The sequence below is a fragment of the Prunus mume genome, linkage group LG4 (genome assembly GCF_029339155.1).
Source record: "Prunus mume cultivar Tortuosa linkage group LG4, ASM2933915v1, whole genome shotgun sequence".
NCBI lineage: Eukaryota > Viridiplantae > Streptophyta > Magnoliopsida > Rosales > Rosaceae > Prunus > Prunus mume.
Genome location: NC_142701.1, coordinates 11,358,080 through 11,371,151, shown reverse-complemented (window position 1 = coordinate 11,371,151; position 13,072 = coordinate 11,358,080). Strand labels below are relative to the sequence as shown.

The 13,072-nt window shown below is 35.8% G+C and overlaps 1 protein-coding gene and 1 pseudogene across 2 annotated transcripts; one reads left to right on the top strand and one right to left on the bottom strand.

Moving 5' to 3' along the window:
- Positions 1 to 7,465: 7,465 nt before the first annotated feature.
- LOC103327891 (Isochorismatase family protein) lies at positions 7,466 to 10,774 on the top strand. 2 transcript variants are annotated; one of them, XM_008230262.2, is made up of 5 exons: positions 7,480 to 8,063; positions 8,149 to 8,262; positions 8,535 to 8,769; positions 8,869 to 8,985; positions 10,382 to 10,774. In XM_008230262.2, exons 1-5 carry the CDS (start codon positions 8,016 to 8,018, stop codon positions 10,453 to 10,455), a joined length of 588 nt encoding a protein of 195 aa, XP_008228484.2. In that variant the 5' UTR covers positions 7,480 to 8,015; the 3' UTR covers positions 10,456 to 10,774. The 2 variants fall into 2 exon arrangements, with proteins under 2 accessions (XP_016648836.2, XP_008228484.2); XM_016793350.2 differs by lacking the exon at positions 8,869 to 8,985 and having other exon boundaries at positions 7,466 to 8,063.
- Positions 10,585 to 12,742, bottom strand: LOC103327906 (receptor-like protein EIX1; annotated as a pseudogene).
- Positions 12,743 to 13,072: the final 330 nt, after the last annotated feature.

The following is a 13,072-nucleotide window of genomic DNA, read 5'->3' as shown; positions in this document are numbered from 1 at the left end:
CAAGTAGTTAAGAATATTTAGTCAAGCATATGATGTTATAGGTTCGATTTCTCTCTCCCTAATAAATTATGGTCAAGAAAAGCAAAATAGTGTTGAAGAAGAATTGGTCGATGGCCTAATTAACTATTCAAGAAGACCATAATAACTTGGTCAAGAGTCAAGATCCAGTTTAGGGCATTCTTTGACACATCATCTCCACTTAATTTCTTAATTCTCCATAATTAGGGTGATACATAGGATTGATTAGATTAATTATTCATACTTAGCTGTCACACAGGTACACATTTGGAAGTGACTATCCCAACCCAAATATTAATTCATTTGTACGTTGCCCCTTGGTGATTTTGGAATGTTCTATGTTTGATTTTAACTACAGTTTGTATATATAATATACACTTTACGTCTTCCTCAAAATTGCATCAGGCGTTATTTGACGCAATAGTATAATTACGTATCTATAATCTATTATGTATATTGGCACATCACCATCCATTTTCTTGAGTTGCATATATTTTGCATATCTGATCTCTACTTCTTAGAATCAAATCTAGGATTAGGGGGTTTAATTAATTGTTGTGCTGAGGCAACAAAAATAAAGGACCAAACCAGAGAGAGACATTTGATGAAGTTGCATTTTTTCGTGTAGAAATATGTCGTCAAGGGTTTATGGTACAATTATTGTACACTGTTATAATTTGGGTAGACTCGTAACATGACATAAAATTGTGGATAAAAATTATTAACAAAAGTGAAACCCTCTACACAACATAAAATTGTAGACCAAATCATTAAGGAAGGTGAAAGCTACTTTTTTATTTATTTAATACAAGCGATAGTTTGAATATTCTAAATTAGTCTATTTTACGGCGATGAGGACTTGAATTTAGGTGCAAAGGGACGGACTCATTGTCCAAACCAACTGACCGAACTCACGTCTGCATATGACGAATATATAGAGATCTACTCAATAATAATCTGCCACAAATAGTTTTTACTATTTTCGGTGACTTTAGTAACTTGATTGCCGTCCGCATATGTGGTGCCCTAGATGACAGCGTGGCCCAACCATTCTCCGAGTGCAAGTCCTATATTAGACAATAGCTGCGACCCCAAATCCCAGAGGATGAGGGTATGCAAGAGATGATGATGCTGAATCTATGTGGTGCCTAAACCAAGTTACAAACTTACTGTACTCTTCTTCCCTCACTATATCCATAGATGTATGTAATAAATAAATAAATAAATATATATTTATATGGTACTCTTTGTCTTTTGGGTCACTTTAATGATATAAAAGCTGGCTCTTAGCTGTTTGATTCCTTGTGCTTGGATATGGATATTTGTGTGAATGCCCCAACTTTCATCTGCCTAGCTATTAGCCTATTCGTATTCATCAGCATCATCAGCTTAACCCTATGCATATATACGATCAACTAGCTTTTACGTACTCTCGATGTAGTGGTATTTCTATTCCCAACATTGGAAGATGTCTCAAATTTGAATCCACCTCTCCAATATTTAAAAGCAAAAAACAAAAAGGCTTAACCCTATAATTACCAAAGATATTCATATCACATTTTCTCATTGAATGAGGTTTCTAGAGTGGCTCCCAAACTGAATAAATAAAATATTTTAAATTTAGTAAACAAATTTGATGAGCCTAGCAACATTCTATAATTGTATATATCTGAGGAACATTATATTTTCCGTTTGCACTTCTTTATTATATATAATTATTCGTTAAGAGTGATATAACGTACTTTGAAATTTATATGAAAACAAGAGGATGGAACCGACTATAGTTGTGAGTTTAGTGGTCTTTCTCTTCCTAATGTTGGAAGAGATCCCAAATTCGAAACCTCCCTCCTTCATAAATTAAAAAAGGAAAAAAAAAAAAAGAAAAAGAAGAAGAAGAAAGAAACAGGAGCATGGAATAAGACTCTTAATAATGAACCCACATAAAGTCTTCATGGATTGAAGCAAATACATAACAACACAACACAGCTTTCATAAATACAAGGTTGAAAATTTTAAAAACATTAAAACTTCATATACTTTCTTCTTTAATAAAGCGATAAGTTTCCATGAGTACCACTCTTTCATCATTATGGCGATCAATCATGCTCTTCCTTAGGCCATGTGTCAAAGAAAAGAATGCCACGACAAATCCATGAAGGAATTCTTCCTTCTTTGGATTTTTCAGACTTTAGTGAATGCATTGAGTGCAATAAGGGCAAAACGACTAACTCAAGAATGCTAGGATCCACACGTAGTCAACAACTTCTAGAGATAATTCACACTGACATTTGTGGTCCCTTTCCCAAATGAAACTCTGGAAGGACATGTACTTGATCACCTTAATTGATAATTTCTCAAGATTCTATTATCTCTGTCTAATTCCAACCACATCTAGTGCATTTGAGGCTTTCAAAGTCTTTAAAATTGAAGTAGAAAACCAACTTGAGTTAAAGATTAAAGTTCTAAGATTTGATCAAGGAGGAGAATATTATGAAAAATATGATCAAGGTAGACACCCATCACCATTGGCACTATATCTTCAAGACTATGGAATAGTTTCACAATACACAAACCCTGGAACACCTCAAGAGAAATAAAGTATATGAGAGAAGGAATAAAACTTTGAAAGATATGGTGAGAAACATGATTTTTACAGCATTGATCTTCCAAGGTTTCTATGGGGAGATGGAATTAAAACAACTAATTACATCCTAAACAGGTATCAAGTAAGTCAGTTCCTAAGACTCTCTTTGAGCTATGGAATATGAGGAAACCTAGCTTAAAGCCTTAAACCATTTGCATGTCTACGGTTGTAAAGCTAAAGCCAAGGTATTACAATCCAAAGTCGGGAAAATTAGATCCAAAAACTGTAAGTTGCAGGTTTATAGGGTATGCAGAGAGATCAAATAGTTTTCGTTTCTATTGCCCCAACCACATCAATAGAATTGTTGAGACAGGGAAGGCCAAGTTCCTATAGCATGATGAGGATAGTTAAGGAACAAATAAAAAAATTGGTTTTGAAGAAGAGGATAAATAGGAGTAGAACCTCTCATCAATACAAACAATCCAGTCATAACTTATCTATTGATTCAAACCTTGTCACAAACTGAGACTCCAGTTGAGCCTAAAACTCAAAACCAAAAGATTAGATATATTCTTGAAACCAAATGAGGTTGAGATGCCTATATAGCCACAACCACAACAAGAAGAAGTTAGAAATCCTAAAGGGAAAGAAGACCTAATGCACTAACATATTTTGTTTCTTTAAATGGGGCATAATTTGAAGGTTTTGAGTTTAATGATCAAATGAGTTACAAGCAAGCCATGTCTGGTGAACACTCTGAGAAATGACTTGAGGCTATGCAGAGTGAGCTAGAGTCTATGAAAACCAATGAAGTGTGGGAGAGTTAGTTGAATTGCAACAAGGAATGAAGCCTATAGGATGTAAGTAGGTGCTTAAGACCAGAAGAGATCCGAGGGGCTATTGAGAGGCATAAAGCTAGGCTAATGGCTAAGGTTTTTAACCAACAAGAAGGAATCGATTACAATGAAACTTTATCACCAATTTCAACCAAAAATGCCTTTAGAATTATTATGGAACTTATAGCACACTTTGATATGTTTTTATATCAAATGGATGCAAAAACAACTTTTTTAATGGAGAATTGAGTGAAAAGATCTTCATGCAACAGCCTGAGGGATTTATAGAAGAAAGCAATGAGCAGTTACTATGCAAACTAAAGAAAACAATCTATGGTTTGAAACAAACCTCAAAGCAATGGTATTTGAAGTTTGACAAGATAGTTACATGGTATATATGGTTCATTGAGAATAGATTGAAAGAGGGCATATGCTTGAAAAACAGTGGGAGTAGGTTTATCTTCCTTGTCCTTTATGTAGATGACATTCTACTTGCTAGTAGTGATGAAAGTCTCTTACATAAAAGCAAAGAATTTATGTCTATGAATTTTGAGATGAAAGATTTTGGATTCTTATATAATGGGAATTGAGATTCATAGAGATAAAGCTAAGGGTTTATTAGGCTTGTCAAAGAAAGCTTACGTTGAAAGGTGCTAGAGAAGTTTAAAATGTTTAAGAGCAATGGCTGAGGTACCTATATCAAAGGGATATGAGTTGAGAAAAAGTGATTGTCCAAAGAATGACATTGAGAGAGAAGAAATGAATGACAAGCCGTATGCTTTAGTTGTGGAAAGCATTATGTATGCACACGCCCAAATTTAGTCTTTCTATTAATGTATTGGGAATATACCAATCTGAACCAGGTATTGCTCATTGGAAAGCTGCAAAGAAGTTCATCAAATATATGCACATAACTAAGGATCATATGCTAGTTAATAGAATGACTGATGAGTTGGAGCTAATTGGTATCACATGCAGACTTTGCAGGATTTGCATACACCTCTAAGTCAACTTCTAGTTTTGTCTTTATGATGAGAGAAGGTGCAGTGGCTTGGAAAAGTGTCAAGCAATTGACAGTGGCTACGTCTACTGCGTATGTAGAATTTATGGCGTGTTATGAAGCCACATTCCATGCTATATGGTTAAAGAATTTCATACATGATTTGTTAGCTCACTAGAGAGATGTAATAACCCTACACCTACAATTACTGTAGAATGATGTTTTAGTTAATCTAAGGTGCAAAAGAAAATAGGGATTTAAATTACGGTTTTAACATTTTTGTTTTAAAGTGTTATGGCAATGCCCTATAATGATGAGTGAAAGCGATTTCTCTCTATACATTAACATGTTTATGTGCTATGTATGTTCATATAATATGTTTTTCATGTATTTTTTTGAAAATAGAAAATCATTTCTATATATTTGATTGTTTTTCAATTTTAAGTGAAAATGACCAAAATGCCCCTATATGAGTCATTATTTCACTATTCCTAAAAAAATAATATTTTTATGCTCTAAATGTTCATAAAACCTATTGATCATCTATTTGGGAATATAGAAATTTATTTCTTATATGTATTGTTTCAGGGAGTTGTTAGGTGAAAGTACTAAAATGCCCTTGGACGTATTTTGTGTTTATCTGCACATATAAAATATCTATATGCCTCTAAATGTTCTAAAAACATGTTTCTCATTCATGTGATGATTTTTTTTAATAATTTCGTTAATGTATTTTGAAATATTTGAATTTGTGTGTGAAATTACCAAAATGCCCCTATGTGTGTTTCTAAAGAAAGAAAATGAAAATAAAGTTTAAAAAATAAATAAATAAATAAATAGATCATCAGATTTTAAACCATGAGGTAAGCCTACTAGAGTTATATCTAGAGCATTCAAAGTATGCCAAACACTCAATTGCAAAGCTTTAAACACCCCACTTGGCCTTTAACCATACATAGTAACCAAGCAACTTTGAGAGCAACTCAAGTTCATTTCCAACTACTTCTTAGCCTATAAAAGGGCAGCTAGTGTTCATCTCATTACAAACTACAACCCAAGGAAAGAAATCATACATAAACAAAGTTCGATTAAGAGAGAAGTTTAGCTAAAGGCATCTCCCTCAACAGCTTCCATTTGTGCACTAGCGAAGCTCAAATTCGAATCCAAGCTTTCATCCTTCTCATCACCACTTCAGAAACATCTAGTGTAAGTATATGAACACCTACGTATAGTTTTATTTTGCCTTAAGAATGGATCAAACATGAAAGAACACTATTCTCTAAAAAACGTCACTTCTATAAATTGCTCATTTTCATGTTTCAAATTTAAATAAATAATTTGTGTCTAAAGAGCTTTAACTTAATTTACTTTGTTTATTTTGCGAGCCGATAGTTTGCAGGAGTTAAAACAAAGTCAAACTCAATAGCTTGAGCTGCATCCAACCGCTTCATAGTAATATATTGGCCTATTTGACAAAAATATTTTCAAGCAACTAACAAGTAATAGTCTATAAAAAATAAAAAAATTTAAAAAAAAAACTAAAAAGTAATAGCTGACAACAATTATTTACATATTTTTTTGGACAAAGGCGTGACAACAATATTTAAACTAGAATCACAAAGATAAAATTCCTAATTTATGAGCTTATATGTGAAAATGCCAAAACGATAAGAGCACTTCTAGCGGGAGAGGCTAGCCTGAGCAAGAGGCTCCCTAGGCTCCTAATTCCATTTCCAGAGGCCAAGGCTTGCAGGGCAAGCACCGGGCTCCACTAGCTTGGGCAAGCCCAAAGGCAAGACTTGCCTGGGCTGCTATTTGGGCACGCTGACGTCATTGTGACATTAGCAACCAATTTAAATACAAAAAAAGAAGAAAAAGAACCAAAAATTTCATATATATTTTTTTTCAATAAATACCTAGCCATATTCTTCACTTCCCACACCAAAACTCCATACAAATTTCTCTCCTCATATCTCATGTGAATAGTGATTGCCCTTAGGTTGCAATGCAATGGATGGGAATGCATAAAAAATATAAAAAAATTGCTAAGGCAGTTATTATTCACATGAACAGTAACTATACTTGCCTCCCTTTGCCTTTTGCCATGACAAATGGGTGGAAATGTTTAGAGGTCTACTCGAGCTGTCTTGTAGTCACAAGATTCACGAGCCGAACATATCAGAACAAAAATAAACTGTTATAAACTTGAATGCATACAATACAATTTGAGGAGCAGAGTCGGCCCATGACATGTGCGGATTGCGCTACTGCACAGGGCCCCCAAAATTTAGGGGCCTCCAAATATTTTTAAAAGCCCAGCATTATATTTTATATTTTCTACTACTTTTCGTTCTAAGCAAATTTTTATTCCAAAATATTACTTTCCTAATGGGGAGATTTTTGTTCCAAGCATTAATAAATAAATAAAAAATTCGTGAGTCGTGCGTGCGTGCGGTGTCTCTCCTTACTATTGCCGAATCGCTTTTCTTTCATTTGGCCCCAAATTCACTTCCCAACTTCTTCTTGACTCTTCCATCCAAAAGCAAATTCTTCTTTACTCTTTGGCAAGGCAAAAATAAACTGTTATAAACTTGAATGCATACAATACAATTTGAGGAGCAGAGTCGGCTGATGACATGCGGGTTGCGCTATGCACAGGGCCCCCAAAATTTAGGGGCCTCCAAATGTTTTTAAAAGCCCAGCATTATATTTTATATTTTCTACTACTTTTCGTTCTAAGCAAATTTTTATTCCAAAATATTACTTTCCTAATGGGGAGATTTTTGTTCCAAGCATTAATAAATAAATAAAAAATTTGTGAGTCGTGCGTGCGTGCGGTGTATCTCCTTACTATTGCCAAATCGCTTTTCTTTCATTTGGCCCCAAATTCACTTCCCAAATTCTTCTTGACTCTTCCATCCAAAAGCAAATTCTTCTTTACTCTTTGGCAAGGCAAAAGGCGTGTTATGCATCTTTGCTCTCCACCACACCTCTCTCTCTCTCTCTCTCTCTCTCTCTCTCTCTCTCTCATATTAGAATTTTGAAATTATGCATTGCATTTGGAATTAGCCATCATATGCATCTTTGCTTCATTTTGACGGGTGTAGTTTTTTGTATGTAAAAGAAAATTGAGTGGATGTGAGTGTGAAAATAGACTAAGGATGATCTTGATTCTATTTGTGGGTTCTAATGTAATTGATGCCACATAATGATTTCAGTTTAATTTATGATTTACGAATTTTAAAATTTGAAAAATTATTATTTTACTTTTACATATAGGGCCTCATTATCTTTCTTCGCACAGGATCTTCACATTTAATGGACCGGCTCTGTTGAGGTGGAGATCAAAGGGAGAGTGGGAAAAGAAAATGAGAGGGTCTAGCTGTCTGTGAGGGAATTTGCATTCGCCGTCTGTGAAATGAAATCTTTACCTTTGAGGGTTTGGGTTTAGTTGAGGCTTAGCCAAAATTGTATACAAGGCCTTTTCCCTTCATCCAAGGTGGGCCACAGTTATATCTTTAGCAGGCAGCGGCTACCAGAGTAGTCAACCTCCTTTCTCCAGCTGAGTCTCTGAAACATGGCAGACAAATGGAAGCACACAGCTCTGCTTGTAATTGATATGCAGGTCTTTCTCTCTCCCCAAACTCTCTCAAACTCCGATTGCTGTCAAAATAAAATGAATTGGGTTTTGAAGCGGTTGTGTTTTGCAGCATGATTTCGTAGATTTGGATGGTCCTACGCTAGTCAGTGGAGGCAAAGCCATAGTCCCAAATGTAATCAAGGCCGTTCAAATCGCAAGGCAGCGTGGCATGCTCGTAGTTTGGGTACGCAACTGCCTTTCCTATTCCCTTGTTCGTTTTTAGTTGAACTTTCCACTTTCTGCTAACTAGAACAATGAAAAACACAAGACCCAGGATTTTAATACCAAGTACCAACTTTTCTTCTTCCAATTTTTACTGTCACTAAGATAGACTTTAATGTGCAATTGAGAAAAAGAGTGTATTTTGATTTGATTTTTAATGTGGGAAGATATAATATTCACTCAATTTTACAGTCAAGTTGGATTTGTAATGGTTCATTTTGACAAATATGGTAGGTTGTGCGTGAACATGACCCACTAGGAAGAGATGTTGAGCTTTTCCGCCGGCACTTATATCCTGCTGGGAAGGTTGGTCCAACCGTTAAGGGTCAGTTTGGTGCTGAACTTGTTGATGGGCTTGTGATTCAAGAAGGGGATTATAAGTTGGTCAAGACCCGGTTTAGTGCATTCTTTGCTACACATCTTGATTCATTTCTTAAGGGTGCTGGAATTGACAGTTTGGTTGTCACTGGTAAGTGAGACATTCAATTATGAACGACCCTTTGTTTTGTAGAATGGTGTTTTTAGTATTTTGTGTAAGGTTGTAATTTGTTGGTGTTGGTATCTTTAGGTGTTCAGACTCCAAACTGCATTAGGCAGACTGTGTTTGATGGTGTAGCTTTGGATTACAAATCTGTTACAGTTGTTCTTGATGCCACAGCTGCAGCTACACCTGACGTACACGCTGGTGTGTGCTTTCTGTTTTTGTGATGCTAATGTTATCGTTGTTCTGTTCCTTTTTCCCCAGAAACTTATGCCTTGGTAACCATCTAATCGTAGCATATACAGAAAAAAAAAAATCCAATGATAGGATTTTCACTACAAAATTCGGTTATTAAGGATGGTTAGGAATGGTGATTGTCTTCAGGTTGTTTGATTAATGTTATATGAAGTTGAGGTTGATCTGGATCCTGTTGATAAATTTTTGTCACGGATTGGAAATTGAGGATGTGAATAAGTGACTCATATCCTTGATACAATTGAACTTGATTCTTAGTATGGGCTGATTCGGAGTATTGATCGCTTGTACGGTATTAATTTGTTTGAGATTAGGTAGATAGATTTTATCTCTTGTTATTTCATCATTATGCATGCAAATGCTGAAATAATCCTTTTTGAAACCTATTTTTCAGTTTAATAGAATTCAGGATATGTTAATAGAAGGAAAAAGTAGGAAACTTCGAATACCACGGATATGCCCTCTTTAACTCAAATACCTCCTCATGTGTCAATATTGAACCCAAAATTATATTCTCAAGTACCATTAGATATAGACTAGCAGTGTGACTACGGAATTCCCATAGAAAACTACAAGCCTTCACCCTTTCCTGGTGGAAACAGAGTCGGAAGAAAAATGAAACTTAAGAGTTAGAAGAGATAAGGTGGTGGGGACAGTTTAAGAATTGGATTTTTCTTTTGATGGTCAGAATTGATACCTTTAAGTATCCAAATAGCTAATGCGTCATGTAAAGGAAACTCTACAAAGACAAACCAAGGAGATCTTGTAACTATGATTGTCTTTTGGATGATTTGTAGGCGTGCATGTTGAAATTAGGACCTTGGCTAGTAAATTTCTCTGCTATCTTTTCTTATTCCTTACTGAAGGCAAGGAAAAGCTTTTGAATTAGCTGTATGTATGATTCACTTGATATGATTTTAAATTTTCTACCATAATCACTTTTGCATGAAGAAATCTAACTCTGTGGGGATGCCTAATGGGGCTATCATCACTGGAATATGCCATTTATACTTCTTTTCTTAAATGCTAGTGCATGTGACCCATGTCTATCATCGTCCAAATTTTGGTGTACCAAGCAATATCTTCAATGATCCTTCTTTTAAGCACAGCGAAGTGTTCTCTTTTTACACAGTATGCTGTTCTGTGACTTTCATACTGTCAATGTGATCCATTGATCAGATGGGTTATACATGTGAGACCGTTTCACAAGAGAATATTGCCCTTAAAAGATGTATCATATATGCAACCTGTTTAGTCCGTTATAGTTTTTTTAAAATTCTGATTGTATTTGAAGATGGATTGTCGAATGATAGCCATGACTGACTAACCAAATTCTCTGAACCAGCCAATATATTGGACATGAAGAGCATTGGAGTTGCAACACCAACCTTACAAGAATGGTGTGAATCTGATGCATGATCCTTATGGTAACCAAATAGGTTTCCTTCTGCTTGATTGTTGCAATAAGACTGTCCTGCAGACGTGCATTTTGATGAAAGAATGGCTTTCCTTCCTTTTCTTTGACTGTATATTGAGTGTCTTAACATTTCACACAATAGCCCCTTCTACAACTTCAATCTGCACTGTCTTTGATCGATTTACAAAGTGACACAGTAGGTTACATGTCAATAAAAGTCCGCCGGAGTGCGATGTGTCCCCAGATATATAGGGGGCTGAGGGTACCGTGACACATATGTAAAAGTATTCATAAAAATATCATGATCTTTTTCACGTTCTTGATTCTCTTACAAGTTTTCTTGAACATAATATATGTTCAGACTGTCAATCTATACCACTGATCATAAGAGATGTTTATATAATATTGTCATATAGGCTATAGCAATGTATCCTTCTAGCTCAGTGTCACTCTTCATGTTCAATGGTGGCAGGCAGTGGCAAGGTTTTGGGTGATGAACACATTATTGGGCATCTATAGCACTTAACTTGCAGAATACAGATGTGTTGATAACTAAATACATTTACTAGAAAGGAAATGGAGCTTAGAAAAATCAATAGCAACTATGGGAGTTAAATTCGAAGACCTTGCTAAGGGCATCCCTTCGCATTGCACCTTGCATTGAACCAAAACCAGCGGCAACTGGTACTTGACGCAGTATTTCTGTCCGTGTTAATTAAAGAGTGTATAGACGCCCGGCCATACTACGGTTTTTACTATAACAACAAAATTCGTATAGCCATACGGCTATACTATTTTTGACACGTGGCAAAATGGCACTAGGCTACAGGCGGGCGATATAAAAGTATAGCCGCGCGGTGATACTATTTTGGATACGTGGCGAAATGGGCGGCCTTTTAAAAATAAATAGTATGGCGAGGGCGACGCTCAGTTTTGTTTTTAATTAAAAAAAGGTATAGCCTGCGGCAATACTACGGTTTTAATTTAAAAAAGAGTATAGCCGCAGGGCCATACTCGCGGCTATACTCTTTACATAAGACACCGTTACCATTTTGAGTTGACCAGTAGTTTTGGGAAGAGTTCCATTAATATGATTTTCATAAATGCTTGCCTCTTCTACGAATGGCAGATGTCCCAAGGACACTGGAATTGGACCTGTTATTGAATTACTCAAAGAGCAAGGAGGCGTAAATGTCTGAAATTTCATAGCTGATTGAAATAGTGGACCTGAAAAATCATTTGTTGACAGCTTGGTGACTCCATTTGACCTGAACTACACCTTGACAAGCTTCCCAATATTTCTGATACGCTTCCATTGAAATAGTTCCTTGACAGATCAAGAACCTTCAACTTACAAAGATTTCCCAATGAGTTTGGGATTTTCCCTTCAAGTTGATTAGCAGACAAGTCAAGATTGACAATGGGTGTCAAGTTTCCAATGGAACTTGAAATTTCACCTCTTAAGAGGTTCAAATAAAGGGATAGGGACTCAAGATTGCTACTAGTGTACAACCATTGAGGTATGGTACCCCAGATGATGTTCCACCTGAGATTAAGAACTTTAAGCCATGTCATGTTTGCAACACCAACTGGTATTTGATTGAGTTCACAACCGGACATATGCAACTCTACCAGCATAGAGGGGAGTGTGTTTGTCACCTGAAACCAATCAGATGATTTGCTAAGATCTACACGACTCACGTCCAGGTTCTGTAACCTTGAAAGACCAGAAAGCCATTGGAGATTCGTATTCTTCATCCAGTAGTAGCTTTTACTCAGGAGTCCTAGAGAGCGTAGACTCGAGAGATTTCCCAATTGATGCGGAATTATTCCAGCGAACTTTGAGTCTGAGAGGTTAAGATATCTTAAACTCTTAAGAGAACCTAAGAAGCTAGGAATCTGTATTCCTCCAAAATCATTGTTGCTTAGATCCAAGTAGCTCAAGTGCTTTAAATTTAGTAAAGTATTTACCTTGCCACCCAAAGAGTTTTATTGATTCAAACTGTAATTCAAATACTCATCTGAATAATAATTTCCAAGGTGCAGCTCACGGACATGACCGGTTAAATAGTCGCAGACAACTCCAGTCCAACTGCAACAATCTCCCCCACCAACCCAAGATAAAAGCTTATTTGAAGGATCCTTAAGATCTTGCTTGAACATTAGAAGTGCTTGTCTCTCATTTTGTTCACAAGGCACACCCAAATTTCCATTGCATAAGCTAATGGTAGTAATGGTTGCAATGCTTAGAAATCTGAAAATTGAAACAGTTCTCATGGCTTTGTCCATCAGGTTATATCTTAATAGGTGATGTGTGTGAGCAATATAACTCATTTAGAATGGTGCAATATATACACATACTACTACACTAGAACTGAGAGTGAAGGTCCAAACTCAATATATTTTTTTCAAAATCATTTTAAAAAATGGTGAACAAAGTCGTTGAGTATGTAGACTAGTAATATAAGTTACAGGTTTATCTAGAGAAAGAAGACAGAAAAAAATAGAAAAGAAAGTGTGGGAGTCAACTTGATTAAAAAAAAAAACAAAAGCAAAATAAAAAAATAGCATAACCTGTTCGGCTGCGGGGACTGAATTCAAACATTGTAAAATCATATA

Excerpts from the sequence above, each read along its gene's own strand:
- LOC103327891 (XM_008230262.2), top strand. The coding sequence starts at position 8,016 with ATGGCAGACAAATGGAAGCACACAGCTCTGCTTGTAATTGATATGCAG. Across the intron at positions 8,064-8,148 it reads TGCTTGTAATTGATATGCAG|CATGATTTCGTAGATTTGGA; the intron begins GTCTTTCTCTCT and ends TGTGTTTTGCAG. Across the intron at positions 8,770-8,868 it reads TGACAGTTTGGTTGTCACTG|GTGTTCAGACTCCAAACTGC; the intron begins GTAAGTGAGACA and ends TGGTATCTTTAG.